This window comes from Cricetulus griseus, chromosome 5 (genome assembly GCF_003668045.3).
Source record: "Cricetulus griseus strain 17A/GY chromosome 5, alternate assembly CriGri-PICRH-1.0, whole genome shotgun sequence".
NCBI classification, from domain to species: Eukaryota; Metazoa; Chordata; class Mammalia; order Rodentia; family Cricetidae; genus Cricetulus; species Cricetulus griseus.
In genome coordinates, this window is record NC_048598.1 from 10,573,957 (window position 1) to 10,591,701 (window position 17,745).

Here is a 17,745-nt window from a genome sequence, read left to right on the forward strand (position 1 = left end):
GTAGACCTGAGAGTCAGCCTAGGCTTCATGTGACTTTCCCATGTGACACTGAGTGACTCCCTTAACTGCTCCAGCCTCTAGTTTCTCATCTAAAAAGTAGTGGTAACAGTTATACAAAGATCACCCTCACTGGATAGAAAGGTAAGTGGGCTACTACACTGAAAAATGTAAAAAGAAACAGGCCAAAATTAACGGTAAAAATATATTTTACCAAGCTATTGTCATTTCAACACTCAACTGAGTCTCTCACATTGCAACCCACGAAAGGTTTTGAAATCCAATACATATGACTCAGCTCAGCTTAGACTAGCTCTGTTGACTAGCCCTGAAGACTAGCCCAGTCTCAACATTCTGCAAAGTCAGGTAGGGCACATCCACCAGGAGAGGACAGCTCAGGTAGAGGCATCATCCCTATTAAGTCCCTCCTAAGTGCCAAAGTCATTACTATCTGCCCATGTTAACAGAAAGAAGCATATGTGTGCGTGTACACGGAGCACATGTATGTGTGTGCACGTGTTCGTATGAATTAATGACCAATGACAATACTCAATAGAGTTAATGACCAATTGCAAAACTTCAAAGTTCTATAAGCTACACTGGACCAGAAAGTCAACTGTCTCCCCCAAGATGTGAAATAGCCACTCTTTTCTCTGGAAACTAACACCCCAACCCATCATCTGTGGTGTGTTCTCTTCCCAGGTCCTCATGTCTCTTCAGCAAATATTTTAATCCTTGCAAAATCAACTAGCTGGGAAAAACAGCTTTTGATGGGCAAAGTCTGCTGGAAGACACCATGTAGCCAGATGGAGAAGGCTCAAGAGCTCTGAGTGGCTGAAGAGAAGGAATAAAGAAAAGATGTAGGAAGCAGCTGGGGCCTACTGAGTCACAAAACGATGCTTGTGGTCCTCTTGGGCTACTTTTAGAGCCACCAGCCAATCATATCCAGCCAGATACCCTACTCCACTGGTTGGAAAAAGCTGTACAATGAGAACAGGGAAGAAGGTTGCTCCTGGGAGATAGATGCCAAGATCATTTTTGGACAGCATTGGAGCACCTGATTCTCTGGCTCAGAGTGTTTTCAAAAATTTAGCTAAAGTGTGAGCTGCATGAGGACCCGAGCTTGCAGTTCTCGGCAACCATGGGAAAGCCAGGCACAGTGGTGCATATCTCAGGGGTTGAGGAGACAAAGATCTTTGAGTGGTTCACTAGCCAACCAATCTAGGCCAAGTGTGAGCCTCAGGTTCAGTGAGAAAGCAAGTCTCAAAAAGTAAGGAAGAAATTAGGTGACATGGTGGCACAGCAGGGACTGGGCATGCTGCACACCCTTGAGTGCCTGAGTTTGATTCCTGGACCCCACAGTGAAGGGAGAGGACAGAAGAACAGACTCTGAAACTTATTCTCTAACCTTCACGTGTCTATTTGTGGGGAGGCTAATAGGCACCATCATGCCTGCATCCATCCAGTTCCATTGACTCTCACCACAGAGGGATGGGTTTCTGGCTACCCTTCAGGCAAGAATGAAGAGATCCACCAATGAGGGCAGGTAATGGACTTTTACATTACACGAAAAATTAATTATAATAAGTTCAACCCAGCTTGCACTTTATCTTGTGTTTCTGCATTTGCTTAAGGACTTTGGGGACTTTAGTGGTATACCAAAAATGGGGCATGGGGGAAATAAAAGTATATACTTAGCATCTCACAGAGTCTAGCTCTGTCTGTTCTCACTGACATTGTAACTTTTTTTTTTTTTTATTCAAGGTCAGTGAGATATCTCAGAAGGTAAAGGTATCAAGCTGCCAAGCTTGATAACCTAAGATCCTGGGACCCACATGGTAGAAAGTGAGAACAGACGCTCACAGGTTGTCTTCAGACCTCCACAGTTGTGCACACACACACACACACACACACACACACACACACACACACACACACACACACACACACACACGCAATAATTTGCTTGATCAACAGTGTAAAACTGTGCGTGGTTCAGATAGTGGACTCTTTGTGGCCCTGGCTGGTTGTTTATTTCCATAGAATACCTGACTGCTTCAGATGTCCAAGCTGTCTCACTGTGCCCTGCCCAAAGGACATATCAGGACTACAGCCCATGTATCAGAGGATATGTGCCATACACACATAGGACTAACCCAAAGGGCAGTGGGCCAAGGACAGGGACTTCCCTTAAAACTGAGGACTTTGATTGGTGGCTAGATCTTGTATTATGAAGGGGAAATCAGGAACAGAAAAGGTATCTGCCACTCATTCCTCTAAAAGGGGCTGGGATAACATGGAGAAGCTTCTGAAGCAGGGGATTCCCTCCAGAACTTTCTCTAAAAACCTGGCTACAAGTGTAATTTCCATCAAGAGGCAAATTGGCTGAGCAGAACATGGCCACTAGAGAGATGACAACACTGGAGAAGAAAGTCTAAGAGGGCCATGCAGGAAGTACAAGAGCATGCAATATAGAATGAGAATCAACTGGAGTTTCTATATGAGAATCTGCAAAACATGTACATATATGGGTAAGGAATGAAGAGAATATGTAAAACTGAAACCAGGGTGGTCAGGGCAGGATTAGTGTATCTTTTTTTTTTTTTTATTTTCCATTCTAAAATGCTCTTAATGTTCCAACAGTAAGTGTGTATAGAGGGCTTCTATTAGCACCGAATTTTCTGCAGTTTTCTTAAAGGGAAATTGCATGCACTTCTCTAGCATAGCACCAGTTCAGAAAAACCTGGGTAGTTGTCTGTCCATCTCACCAAAATACTGACTCCTTCCCAAACACTGAAACAAGATGCCGCAGGCAACAGTCTTTCCTGTTGCTTCAGTAGTGATGTCAGATTGTTTTATGGGACAGTTTAAAAAAAGAAAGAGTGGGTGGTTTATTACTATAGATATTTTATACTATAATTATAGTGAATTTTTATCAATATCAGCTTTACAGGCAGACATTATTTACAGCACTTAACTATACAACTACCTAAGTTATCCACCCACCCCGCTTCCGTGAGACATCACGACCCTCTCCATTTTCACAGACACGGTAACTGAGGGATAAGAAGGTTCACTTGTCCAAGTGTGAAATGACATGACCTTGGCTCCTAACTACCAATCTCTAGTTCCTCAGAAGAAAATAAATATACTTACAGTAGGGACGCTGAATATGTATGAGAGGCAGGACAGAATCATGGGTTCACTCAATAACCCATCGATGAGGGTCAGGTATGGCGATCCATGATTGCGGCCTTAGCAGTTGCAAGGTCAAAGCAGGAGGATTAGAGGACCAGGGTCATCCTCAGCTACACAGTGAATTCAGGGCCAGCCTGGGCTACTTGAAAGCTTGAGAGAAAGAGAGAGGGAGAGAGAGGGGGAGAGACAAGGGGGAGAGGGAGAGAGAGAGAGAACAAGAGTGGGGAAGGGATGAGGGAGGAGGAGGGGAAGGATAAAGGAAAAGGAGGAAAGGGGGGAGGAGAGAGGGGAAAGAGAGCTAAGAAACAGAAAAGTGAAGAAATCAGAGTGGCCTGGCTAAGAGGGTTTGCCTAGTTAACATAACTTAGGAACTCACAAGAGGATGACATGCCCACAGGGGGCTTTAAACAATTCTCAACTATAAGCCACCTCTATCTTCTTGGGGAAATATTGTTTCCAGACCTACAAAGTGACAGATACCTTTGTGTCTTTTTTTTTTTTTAAGCCTAGCACACAGTGACCAACTGCTTGATGAGGCAGGACTGTAAGTAACACGCTCCGTAAATACTTCACAGGCTGCACTGAGGCTGCCTGAGGCTGCGTCCATCCAGAAAACCATCATGTAGACATGAAAACTCACCAACCCCAAATCTGTTGGAAACTTTCTTCAAAGTTGTAATTTACATTTTTCCGACTAAAGATACTTTATGGTTTTAGGTTTTCTTCCTTGTCCCACCATCCCCATGATGCCCTGTACCCACCTCCCTCCACCCCTACATCTGCAGGGCCTGAGGTGTTTTGGGTGAAGAGATAACGGTTACAGTTGGCTTCTGAGTTTCCATGTTTCCAAGATGTGAAGCCGCGTGCCTGATCCAGAGACAGGGGCCTGCCTCAGAGTACACTACTCTCAACTCATTTATCTACCCACTCCCTCCAACCCCTAGGGTATCTCTGCCTTGCACTGCAGAAGGGGAGAACAGAGGTGAGAAAGGACAGGAAAGGAGACGTCAAAGCCCAGCAACCAGGCAACAGTTTGATGGTGTCTCTGGGGGCTTATCTCAGAGAAGCCACAAGCCTGATAGACATCCAGGCTTCACACACAGGATGTAAAACTTGTGATTAACTTCCCAATCCCCATTACTTGAACAGCATAAGACACAGGTCTGGCACTTGGGGATGGACCCCTCGGGACCAGCACGCGCTCTGCTGACTGACTCTACCTACCTTTACACCTGCCTTTGTTCTACCTTCATCTAGTGCCCACTATGGAGAGGGATATGTTAATATTTAATATCCTTATATCTTTATTATTAAGATTCCGGACATTTAAAAATACACTAATTAGAAGTCCTATCGTAAAATGCTCAGGTTCCACCAGGTACCAGATCAAGGGCCTGAACCTCTGAGTCTTAGCCACTGGTGTTTTCATGCCATAGGACACTGGCAATACAGAAAGGCTTCCTAAATATGAGAAATAACATTGCCATTTTCAAAGTTTCTCTAATTGAATCAACTACTAAAAACCAAACCAAAACAAAGAAAAAAAACCAAACGCTTCTGACACATTTTAAGTTAACCTGGGTTACGATGAGATCACGTACAAAGTTAACTTAATGACAGAGTAGGCCATTTTCACTTGAGGACAGCTACGGAAATGGGGGAAGGGAATCGGGATTTAACTGAAGGCACCTCTGAGATAAAACACTCATTAAAGGAACCCACAGCCCACTTTTAAACAGCAATGGGATAGGCCCGAAGGCTACTCAGATTTGAGCTCAAAAGAACAGCTATGTCTTTGTCCATCTTCAAGTGACGGGGACACACCAAGATCCTTGGCATGCTCTACCACCAAGTGTGTGTACCACCCTGTTCTTTCTTACCCCCTCACCCCTACCCCAGGGGGATTGAACTCAACTCAAAACCTGGTACAAGCCAGTCAATGACTGGGATAGCACATTAAAATATCACATTTAGAGAATCATATGACTCATTCTTTTCAAAATTTTACCATCTAAAAAAGTGCAACATCGTAGTAAGAATGGAAATACAAACCCCAAGAAAATGGTTCCGTTTTCTTCAGTACTGGCCACCCCCAGTTGTTTGCTCTAGTCTTATCATTTCAAGAGGAAAGCAGTGGCAACTCAGCCTGGAACCCTGGGGCCCAGAACTCAAGCCAGGTGGGTGAGGTCTGTGGCTGTCACCTCTGATCTTCAGGTTATGGCTTTTTCCCACCACTCCTCTTACCACGCCCCCTTTCCAACCTATTTCTTTTTCTTCTTCTCTCTTTCCAGTAGCAACATCTGGTAGTATTTAGTGCAGCAGTAGTGGACCTCAGGGCCATGACTCAAAGGGTGTGAGATTAGTCCTTCCATGGAATAAATAGAAGGTATCGAACTGGGCAGCGATGTCCTGCTTCTTATTTCAGACACAGGATAAAGTCGGCAAAGTGCCCACAGCAATATGTGAGATGAATTAAAGGCCCTCACAAGCAAACGGGGCCTGACAGCACCCCAGGGCCAGGCATGCTTCTTTATGCTTGATATCTGAAGTAGGCAACATACGTCGAATGGGGCCCTTCTCACCGTGTAAGACTAGAAGGCAAAACCCTTTCTAGAAATACAAAGAACAGTTGGACTTTGCTTTGCTTTCCATGAAATTCAAGTCTGGGGTGGGGCTGTGAGGAAGCTTTTGATGTGAATAAAACATTAAAGAGGTCAGATAATGTGTTGAATCTACACCCATTTTCTTCCTGCAAAAGCACTTCTACTGTGCCAGTGATGTGTTGGATGCCAAGTTGACAAGGGACAGACTTGATGGCTCATCTGCGTTGTCAACGTGACTGGATTGAGGATCACCTAGGAGACACACCTGGGATGTGTCCAAATCACCTAGGAGACACACCTCTGATATATCCCTAAGGATGTTTTAGAAATATGTAACCATGGAGAGATGATCCCATCACATAGGCTGGGGAGCGAGACCACATGAAAGGGGGATAAAGTCTACAGTCCAAACAAGAGCGAGCAACCTCATGTTCCCGCCACCAGGACTCCCTCAACATGGTGGCCTTGACCCATTCAAACCGTAAGCCACAATAGAGCCCTCCTTTCATTGCTTTCTGTCAGGTATTTCATTACAGCAGTGAGCAGGTAGTTAGGTTATTTCCTTTATCTCCTGTAAAATCTCCCAGAGGCTGCAGCTTATTTCCTATGCAATGTAAATTCAATTTTCCTTTTCTTCAAGCCACACAGAATATGGGCCTTGCTGGCAGGAGGGGATACAAATTTACTAACTTTTAAGTAGTTATACACATATATTCTCAAAATGACAATGATGCTAATGTTTTGTTCTTAGGTTCAGGAGGAAAACATGTAAAAGGAAAGACGTCATGATTAGAAAGTATTAGCAAGCTGAATATGAAACATGCCTTATTTGTTGTACAATAAAAGGGTTTTTTTTGAGACAGGATTCCAACTGTCTACAATAAAATTTGAAAATAAACGCATACTAATTGTTTGTTCTTCCCCACCATGAAAAACTGTTATGTACCTTCAAACTGTGAGTCAATAAACCTTTCCTGGCTTCAGGCTAGAACATCTTCTCATAGCAACCGGACAAAGAAACTAATATAGGGACCTTCATCATTTAGGGTAAACAACGAAGGCTGGTACCTCAGAAGGGTACTTGAAAACATAAAAAAAAAAAAAAAAATGAAAACAGGACAAAACTCTGCCTCTGAAGCATTGTTTAGCTGTTCTGCTCACCTTGTGTGTCCTTTTTCTCAAAAAGGACACGTGGTGGAATTAAACACAAGTCTTGGTCCTACCAGAAACACATCCAAAGCAGTGAGGCTCAAATGACAAAGTTCCATTCTGTTGTTGTACAGAGGAAGAGGAACCCTGTCTACCCCGACGATGGAGGCAGGAGGAGCATGTAATATTTCCCTTTATATTAAAAAACAACAAATTGTTTCTTTTCAGGCCACAGCCTTGGAAAGAAATTCTGTAGGCCCATAGTACTTAGAGAAAGGTGGGGTCATCCTTGAAAAAGAAAGCTGAGGAAACACAAAGGCACTTAGCAGAACATTTCCTGAAGACAAACTATTCCTCAAATAAACTAGGTGATGAAGAAACACACACACACACACACACACACACATTCACTCACACACATGCACACTCACACACTCTCACACACTCACACTCACACACACACACACACACACTCACACACACACACTCACACACACACACACTCACACACACACTCACACACACACACTCACACACACACACACACTCACACTCACACACTCACACACACACATATACTCACACACACTCACACACACACACACACTCACACACATACACACACTCACACACACTCACACACACACTCACACTCACACACTCACACACACACACACACTCATACACATACACACACACACTCACACACTCACACACTCACAAACTCACACACCCCTAAGGCTAAGGGTCCAGGAAGCCTGGCTTTGTCTGGATGTTCACTTCCTAGAATTTAGATTGCAAGCACTGAGCGGACAGATGCCCCAACTTCACCACAGCACCTCACACAATAAGGGACTACTTGAAGTTATGAGGCCTATGGTTGAACCTTCCTCCCCACCAGGATGTTCAACCATATTGCACCAGAGCTGTTAGCATCTCAGATGCTTGACTGTACTGGTTTGTTGCTGTTTTGTTTTATTTTGTTTTTTGTTTGCAGCTCTGGGGATCAAACCCAGGGCCTTGTACCTGCTGAACAAGTACTCCACACTTAGATATCCCTTTTCTAGTCCTTTACTTGATGCATCTTCGCATTTTTTTTTTTTAGCTCTTTCTTAAAACATTAAGTTCCTTAGAAAATGGGATTGAATGAAGGCTAATAGTTGGTCCATATTTCCAGGACCCATGTAAAATCTGAATCATGAGGTACTGGTTTCCAAAATCCTTTACCTTAAGTCTTTTGTTGTTGTTGTTGTTGTTGTTGTTCTGAATTCAAACTTGAAAACAAAAAAGGTAGGGTGCTAGTATTCAAAATGACTAAGTAAATCATTTTATCCCTATACAATGGATGTTGCTACTATGTGATGATAATGTACACACAAATACAAGACCTGGCAAGACCTATTTTAGCAGCAAGGACCAAGGATGTGGAATTAATTGTGCATGTGACCTTGGATTAGTCATAAATCTCTCCAGGCTTCATTTCCATAACTGCATAACGAGCTTGAACTAGATCAACCATTTTCCAATTTCACTGTGCAGTAGAATCTTTTGGGGAGCTTTTCAAAATCTTGGTGTGTGCGGGCTGCACCCTTGACCGACTGAATCAAAATCTCGGGAGGGTGCACCTGATAGACTGTCATGTGACTGCATGAGCAGCCCTGGGGAGCACTCAGACTCAACCACCTTCCCAAGCTGATTAGATGGCCATTCTGAGGATCGGAATTTCTACCCTAAGCTCGGTGTGGTACACATGTCCGTAATCTCAGCATTTGGGGGAGGAGGCAAGAAGATGACTGCTGCAAGTTCAAGACTAGCCTGAGCTCCACTGTGATCCGGTCTCAAAACAAAAACAAACAGGATCCCTTTAGTGTGGAGTTAGGCTTTGGTATCAAAATGGATGAAGTTACCTAAGCACTGCCATACGACATACTTTATGCCCAGTCTGCTCTCCAGGGATCTTGGGGAAAGAGATGACTGTTGATACAGCAGTGGACCTAAGGAAGCATGGTGTGCTACAAAGGCCTCAATGGCCTCTGAGGGTCTCTGCCCAGGGACCTCTTCTGCCCTTGTGATCTTGCTGGACCTCCTGATGGGCTGTCCCAGATGGACTAAGCAGGGAAGCACACCTTCTCACCCTTCTCCCTGCTCGTGCCTCCTTGAGAAACATGCTTTGGAACTGGGTGGACTGTTTTTTTCCTGACAATTTCCTGCCCCTGTGCTAATGTTAGTAATCACTGAGCTCTACCCACCACTACCAAGATTTTCCTGAGTGCATCTTTGACAACCCAGGTGGCTAAACGCAGCTCAGTTCACAGATCTCACCTGGTAAAGAGCCACAGTCCTGGGTTGAAACCAACTTGTCCTTCCTTCTGTTTAAGTTACGAGAGCATCTCAAGGCCTGACTTAGGAGAACTGGACGGACCACTCTTTATACACCTCCTCTCAATTATCCCATCCATCAGGAACTAACCAACCTCACACAACAGAGCAAACCTAAGCCTCTTAGAGGTCACCCTTGAGGGGTCACTCAAGCTCCTTAAGTATATGCCCTGTAGTCTCATGGGAAAAACTTAACTAAGGATCAGAGTGACTAAGAATAGGTGTGGGAGGGAGGAGGCTCATGTCCATCTGTCCTTCACTGCATTGCAATGAGGCAGAGGGGGACAGATGAGTCTGTAGTCCTTCAGGGAGGAGCATTCAGGACCCACCCAGAAAAATAGCAGCATCAACTCCCCTTCTCTTCCCTCGCACACTCCTCTGTGCCATCCAGGGCTGCAGCAGCCCACACCCCTCCCCTTCTATCTACCCTTTTATAGTCAGACTACAATCCTTCTTCCAAAAATAAATCGAGGAGAGGCCAGAGAAAACAAAGTTGAAAAGTTTTATACTTTCACTATTCTATCCAGGACATTAGCTGGACAGATTTATCACCCCATTTTCCTAAACTCCCCTACAAATAAGTAATTCTAGGGTATGCCCAAATTACTCAGCCTCTTGACCCAACATGTTTTTGCAATTACTTGGCACAACTGTATGCTACTTAAATTAGGTAACAGTCACCACGTTATTTTTAGGCCCTAGCAACACACACACACACACACACACACACACACACACAGAGAGAGAGAGAGAGAGAGAGAGAGAGAGAGAGAGAGAGAGAGAGAGAGAGAGCTATATCTACGCTATTATACTCCCTGGAGAGAAGAACACAAACTATCTTTTGACTGATACCTTTCAATCCACAGAAATAATGCTGAGCTTTGTGTAGGGACATACACTGAGCTCTGCTCAACACTTTGCAAGCCATCGCTTATTGAATTCCTAAGTGCTGTTGTGTCCTCCTTTTACAAATGAGGAAGCCAGAAAGCTAAAGGCTTAAGCAACTCGCCCAAGGACACTGAATAGAGGAACCAGGAGACCTCAGGCCTGCTGATGTGCTGTTCTTTCTACATTTCTCCACATTTTCCTCTCTTACAATCCAGTGTTCTGTTCGGCATTTAGCCGAACAAAATCGGGAATTCAGAATAACAAGAATAAAATAAGTTTGTGATGTAGGTATGTCTTAAAAGAGCATCATCATCACATCCCAGACAAAGAAAGGGGGGATATAGTACTCCCCCAAAAGAAAGCAGGGTAAGAATATTTCCACAGGCGCTCTAATTTCTGAGCATAGTCATTCAGTGTCACCCAACTTTGCACTGCTTTCTAATGCCCACTTCAGGATCCGTTGTGACTAAGGGAAAAATGTTAGACCAACTTTGCTCTTTGTTCAGGAGTTAAAAGGAAGGTTTGGGAGCTTTGAGGTGGGGTGGTACATATAACATGAACTTACAGGTTTTTATAAGACTAGATTTTTATGTATGTGCCATCTTTACATTGAAAACTAGCTCAACTATGTGTTTTAATAGAAAATATTTCTAATATGAAAATGCATAGCAGAGAGTAGAAATTTTGCATATTGATTTGACTCCCTGTGTCTCTCCTTCTGCACCAATGATGTAAGTGACTTCTTGTTCAGTCTTGTTCAGTCACCCCCCACCCCCACATACCCTCAACCCCTTCTAAAAGCCTCTGGTAGAGAGCAGAGTTTTAGAAGGCCACAGCAGACGGTCTATCACTGCTATGTAGCAGGACAGTGTGCTCAGGCCAGGCCTCTGACATACCACTGCATAGGCAGGGACAGACACCCTGAGGAGTCTCGGGTGTGGGGGGGGAGCTTTTCCTTAGACTCTAGAGTCAGTCACTAACAGTGGCATTCCACATTTGAAGAATACTCATGGGCAGGTATATGACACTAAAGTATTTAGCAGGAAAAGTGTCTAAAATGTCTAAAAATGTATATCACCCTGTAAAATATTCCCAGCTTGATTAAACATATAATGCTAACTCTAAGCATTAAACTATTAAATTCTAAACTACTGTGTACGACGTAGAATATATCAAAAACAAGAAAGGGAAGGGGAATAGGGAAAATACACATTTAATCTGATTGGTAGGTATAAAGGTATTCATTGTACACTTTTCTAAGTGTTTGAAATTTTTGGATCATTAAATTTTAAAGGCCTAGGCTGCTCTGAGGAGAGTGTGGCAGGAGACTTGCCCTTCCTACATACATAAAGGGCAAATAATTTTCATGAACCCAGCGTTGTTGAAAAGGAAGGTAGCCTTACAAACATGATGGCAATGACAGCTGCTCTCATGTTAGAAGGTCAAGGATTGTCAAGCCTTCTTTCTTAGGCCAGAAACCAAGTTGCAGTTGATAAAAAAAACAACCAACATTAGGTGGGAAAGGGTACAACTCTTTCAAAGACTAAATCCCTAAAGATTTATTCATTTGAATCACTTGGATGAAGTTGACAAGAAGCAAGGGTCTGATGCCATATACCCTTCAGTGGGTAAGAACGAGACACAGACTTGGACCTAGGTCATACCAGGGCGGGGACTATAAATTAGAACAGTAACTTAATCCAGGGGCTTCTGTGCCTCTGATCAGTTTCACCCCAACCTGAGATTGCCTGACTAAAATGGCAACCCAGCCACCACTGGACTCGGCAAGCAGTTCCAAAAATGGAGAACATGGCATTGAAGTGAGGGACATAAAAGTTGGACCGGGAGGGTAGCAACCAGTGTTTACAAACATGAACCAGAGTCTCAGATGGATCAGGCATCTCTGAAAATAAATGAACAAGGCCTGGGGACTTCCGACCATATATTCTAGCCATCTGCTCCCACCCCACCAGCCACATGCTCCCTGCAAAATTCACTCATTCCAAAATGGTAGCGTTCCCGAACTAGCTGAAATACAATCTCAGATCACCAACAAGGGGTGTCCTAAAATAAACCCAGAAGACAAGCCAGCCCAGGATGGTCTGCTTCATCCACTTGAGAACTTAGGGGAAACTGCACACCATGCTTGTTGAGAGAAGCACACCTCACCCATCACCTCCAGGACACTCTGAAATCAACCTCTGGTTTGACCAGACAAGAGGATAACAGGGAGACTCAACCGTCCACCTCCATTTCCCCTTCCCTAACTTGGTCCTGACTTTAGGCCATTCCTCCCAAAGGTACCAAACTAATAAAGATACCAGAGAAGACAACAGACCATGAACAACATATTTTCAACCAAATTCCAAGATATTTGAAGGAAAATCCCCCCCAAAACTACAAATAACCCAACCTCTACCACCAGAGCGTCTTCCAAGCTGGCCGCCACTGCGTTGCACCAATCCGAAATGACGAGCCCTCAGCGCAGCTGCCCAGGGCGCCTGGTGGTGAGGTCAGCAGCGTGTCCAGCCCCGCCCCACTGAGGCAGTCTTACTCTGACACTGATGAGCAAGTCCAGGCTCGGTGATCCTCAGATGTGTCTACAGGAGAGGATGATTCTGGTCCCCAAGAGAGACATTTCTCAGCAAGTGATAGGCCACCCCTCCGTCCACCAAGCTCCATAGCAAGAGAGAGGATAGATCCCTACACCTCCCAATCAGCCCCATGTTCTAGTTCAGAGTCATCATAAAGTGAGGTGTTTGGTACCTCTTCTTAGATCACCTATTAAAAAAGGGGCTATGTTTTTTAACCAAACCTATCCCAACTACAGGAGGAAAAAAAAAAAGCCAGCAAAGTTATTTGTCTTGGTTAACCAAGACAAAATGTTACACTTGGGGAATTTGTAGATGGTGTTTTCTCATCTGCAAAAAAGACAAGACAAGATCATGCTGAGAGAAAGCCAGCCAAACAAGAATTCAGAGGTAAAGAATAGGGCTACCCCCACATAACTCTGACATATTTGTGACTCTAAGAAAACTTACTGGCACCATCGTAACAGTGACTTGAGCTACCAGAACCATGAAGAACTGTGAGCCCACATGCTCCAAGGAAAGCTGTGTCTTTGTGACAGGTGTCTACCAAGACAGCAAAGGGTTAGGGAAGCGCATCTCACAGCAAGGGTGACTAGAGCATGTTTCTAAGAGCCTTGCAGACTGCATCACTTGGGAGGGACGGAGAATGGATAGAGCTGTCCCACAAAGACAAATCCTAGCTTGCAAGGCCTAAGCAGCCTGTGCCAACTTAAATATGAAAAGTGCTCAGAGGAGCCTGGCAACACTGATAATCAATGATGCTTTAGAACTTTGCTGGAGATGTGACAGGACTCACTCCCCAATGGCTCAAAATGCAAACAAAGATAGTTATCAGTCACCAGGACGACCAGGTAGATGCTATCAGAAGAGTGATGCTCAGAGCAAGTGAGCCGTGCACAAGGTCAGGGCAACCCTGCACGGAAGAAGATCAGAGAAGACTGGGTCATTTGTTCCTCTTGGGGGTTCCAATCATCATGTTAGGAGAAAGTGAGGCATGACTCCTTGGGAAGAACCAGAAGCCAATTGTGGTTAGGTGACACTAAAAAGAACAAAAGGTTTGTAGGGAGTTCATATCTCCATCCCCCGGGAGCTTTCCTGGAGGAATGGATGTATTTGGAGAAGGTACCCCTTCAATGCAGCATTAAAATAAAAATGTCTGCCTTTGTTGAAGATAACTTTATAAACAACGTGAAAGTCAAGACAATCAGACAGGTGAGAAACGCAAGCGTTTCCCACACAAAGGTGGCACCTGAAGATATATCTAATATGTGCCATGTATACTGCCTCCTCTGGGCCATCAGCATTAGCTAGTTCTTGAGAAACAAAGACTTTCCAACCACTCACAGACTGAATCTATAGAGCTCCCAGAGAAGCCACGACTTGAGATAACACCTTGGTTGTATAAAGCACCGTTTGAAAACCCTATCAGGTGAAATGTCTTAGGCAACACAGAAGTCAGATCAAGGCTGGGAACTCAGATCTGGATATCACCGCATTGCTACTTAGATTTTCTCATTGCATGAAAATAGTAAGAAGAGAGTAGAAGAAAGACAAGAAAGGCTATTTTGGTTCACAGTGTCTGGGGAGAAACAAGAAGGCTGCCACTTCTAAGAGACTCTCAGGAGGGAACCTAGCTGATCAGGACAGTATTGGGAAAGGAGTTGGGGATCATTACCTTTCAACACCACGGGTTCTTTGCCTTCTCTCTTCAGGGACTCCAGGACTATGTGAAGTGGCTGGGACGGCATCACTCGGCTCGGCTCATTGGTATTCTCATCATAAACTATAATTTCTTTGGAAAAGATCCTCTTGAAAGAGTCTTTGCCTTCCCTACAGGAAATCAAGTCTAAGACAGTGATCTTGCCCTGCTGCAGCCTCCGCCGGCTGATCTTATCGGCACAGTTAATGTGGACAGCTCCTTGGATATGACTCTTATTGTACTCCATGAAAGGCCTGCAGTCAATAATGACAGGACCCTGGCTGGACAGGTGACTCTTGCTGCATTTGGTCATCTTCTTCGCCAGGTCATTGGGGTAGATGATTTTGATGCTGGCTAGCTGCTTGGGAGTCCCTGACACAGGGCTGCCCACCCCACCCGATGGACTTAAAGAGCCTGTGTTCTCATTGTTGTTGACCATCTGGTTAGCAGGGCAGGTGGTCGAGGTTCCTATGGCGGTGGTGGCAGTGCCAGCGGCAATGGCTTGAGTCTGGGCCTGGTGATCCTTGTCGTAGGTTGTCACCGTACAGCAGCTAGTACTGCTGCATCCACAATTGAGGGAGCGGGCAGAGCCGCTGGATGAGGGCATATACGTCAGATTCGCAGCCTTGAGGGTCACAACAGCGGTGGCAATGACAGGAGGGTGGCTACTGCTGCCTGGGGTGGCAGAGCCAAGGTAGCTAGAGTCTAAACAAAGGTTGAGATCCTGAGGTCGGACAGGCCTAGACAGTGTCACTACTACCCTGTCGTCTAAAGGAGATGGAGGCATGAGGAGGCTGAAAACTGGCAATTCAAGAAGAACTCAAGAGTCTGTAAAGAAGGGGAAGAAGGAAAGAAAGAATAAAGTCATGTGGCACAAAAGGCAGTCTCATCCAATCCCTGGGAAAGACCTCTGCATATCTCAGAGCAAAGTCAGCATCCTCCCAGGTGCCCTTGGTCATGATGCCATCAAAGCCTGAAATTCACTTTGATGTATTCAGAGAGGACACATCCTTGAGGGACCCCATGCATTCTGATGCTAAGTCGAAGGTTAAAATTGGAAGTGAGGTTAGAAATGGTAATTGGCATCCTTTCAGGGACCCAATCAAAGTTCAGCCTTCACGGACATAAAGGCACCGAGAACTGGGAACAATGAAGACCTGACAGGGAGGCTCTTAGATTTATTCTGAGCCTCCTCTCCTGGGCAGGAGTCTATTTCACCTGTGATGGATGCATTTGTCCACCCTGGCATGTATTCTGTTTCATTTCTTTGCCCACTGCCAAGGCAAAGAGATAAGCAAGAGCATTGCCAGAGCTCACAGAGATGCACAGAAATGCGTGGCAGCTAAATTTACATGGGGGCAGATGTCAACTTTCTGCTAATGAGGAACGAACGTGTCTTCCTAAGTCAGTCTCCTGGACTAGGAGCTAATCTTGCTTGCTTCCCTTTCTGGCGGCCCCTTTGAAAACCTCAATGCAGTCCTCTTCAAAGCCCTCATGTCTTCTGTGAGCCTCTTCCAAACCAAGCCGCACTAACTGTCCTAAAACCAAGTCCCAAAAGGAGTCAGGTCTGGGAACCCCAACTCGGGCTGCTGACCCATCATGACCCCTTCTTCCTTGGCCCAGCTCACCCTTGACCCCTCCCTGTGCTGTGCCCCTAAGCAAAGAAGGGTTTGGATTTCATCCGGGTGGTACAGACTTTGCATTGACATTGGAGTAGCAACTCTAAAAGATTTTTTCATTCCTATACTGATGTCCCCTCTTGGAGACAGCATGGATTCCATGAAGGCAACTTCACTTGCTCCTTCACCACAGGCAGGCTAATTAGGAAGCTGGGAAGTGGTGCCCACAGGGGTTACCTCTGCCTTCCCCCAAGGGTGCCTGCAATGGGTCACTTCCCTCCTCCTCCTAGGCACAAGGCCACTCTAAACACAGCCATTCTGACTCCTCTACTAGACATGTACACAGCAAAGAAATCAAACCCCAAGCAAGAGCCACTCACCTAAACGAACTTTTAAGATTTGCCTGGAAAAACATTATGGATCATGGGTCTACTCAAGACCGTCACCGTTCTCTGACACCGAGCCAAAGTGTCACCGGCAGAATCCACACAAGCACACACAGGAGCACGTACCCACCCGTGTCGGCATATCCCCACTGACTCAGGTTTCTCTCATCCACCTTTGGATGGGAGCAAAGGCTCCAACCTCCTCCTGCCTTCCTCCCTCCCTCCCTCACCTCCCTGCCTGCCTCCCTTGCGTAGTACTTTATTTATTTGCAGAGCGAGTACTATTCCAGAAGCTTAACTGTGTCCCTGCTAGACCATGGATGCAGTCAAAGTCTTTGCTATTGTGTTACCTGGCAGAGGACGTCCGGGATCAGTAGCCCATTCCCTAGGAGCAGGACCCAAGAACGTGTTCCCAGAGACAGGCTGGTACCAGCACCTCCACACTGAGTGCACGGCTCGCACCCAGGCACGGAGTGCACCGAAATCTGCATCCTTGCAGCAGATAGCTCCAAAGCCATCCAGTCTGGCCCTGGGAAACCTCCCTCAAAAATAGCGCTTCTCCCTTACCCTGTCCCTCGCTAGTCTCCCTTCTCCCACTAAACAGGGACTGGAGCAAAAAACCTCAAGTGGTTAGGGAATGCTCCTTCCTCACTTCTGGGGCACTTAGCATCCCCCTTCCTCGCCACCGCTGGGCATCAGCTAAGCCTTGGGCTTTGAAAACTGCCACAAAGCATCTTAACCGAACCAAAACTCATTTTCCCCCTTCATCCCAGGGCAACCAGACCCAAAAGCCTAAACCTTAGGACCTTCCTTAACTGATGTGGATTTCTCTGTCTCTTACACACACACACACGCGCACACACACACACACACACACACACACACACACGCACACGCACACGCACACGCACGCACACACACAACCCCACGGGACCCTCCAGCCTCGGGCTCTGAGTGGCCGCGATGACTTCCACTTACTTCATCAATAAGCGTAGCCCTCCACCATCTGGCGCCGGCTCCAGCTATGCGCTCGCGCACTGCGCCCCCATTCACTCAGCTTCATTGATCCCCAGCAGCAACACAGAGTTACTTTCTCTTTTGCTACAGCGTAAATGTAAGCTCCGGAGGGGGCGGGGCTACCGCCGAGCGACGTCGCGCTGCACCAATGAGGATCCAGAGCCCGCGGCCCGCTACCTCACAGTGGCCTGTGGCCAATAGACGGCCGAGGGGGCGGAG

General features: G+C 45.7%; 1 protein-coding gene across 1 annotated transcript in view; it reads right to left on the reverse strand.

Moving 5' to 3' along the window:
• Positions 1–17,645, reverse strand: part of Dusp10 (dual specificity phosphatase 10) — a 39,600-nt gene extending 21,955 nt beyond the window's left edge. The window contains exons 1-2 of the mRNA XM_027418759.2: positions 17,488–17,645; positions 14,481–15,332 (exon numbers count right to left, since the gene is read on the reverse strand). Coding sequence (XP_027274560.1) covers positions 14,481–15,291 — 811 coding nt within the window. The 5' untranslated portion in view covers positions 15,292–15,332; positions 17,488–17,645. The remainder of the gene's footprint in view (positions 1–14,480; positions 15,333–17,487) is intronic.
• Positions 17,646–17,745: the final 100 nt, after the last annotated feature.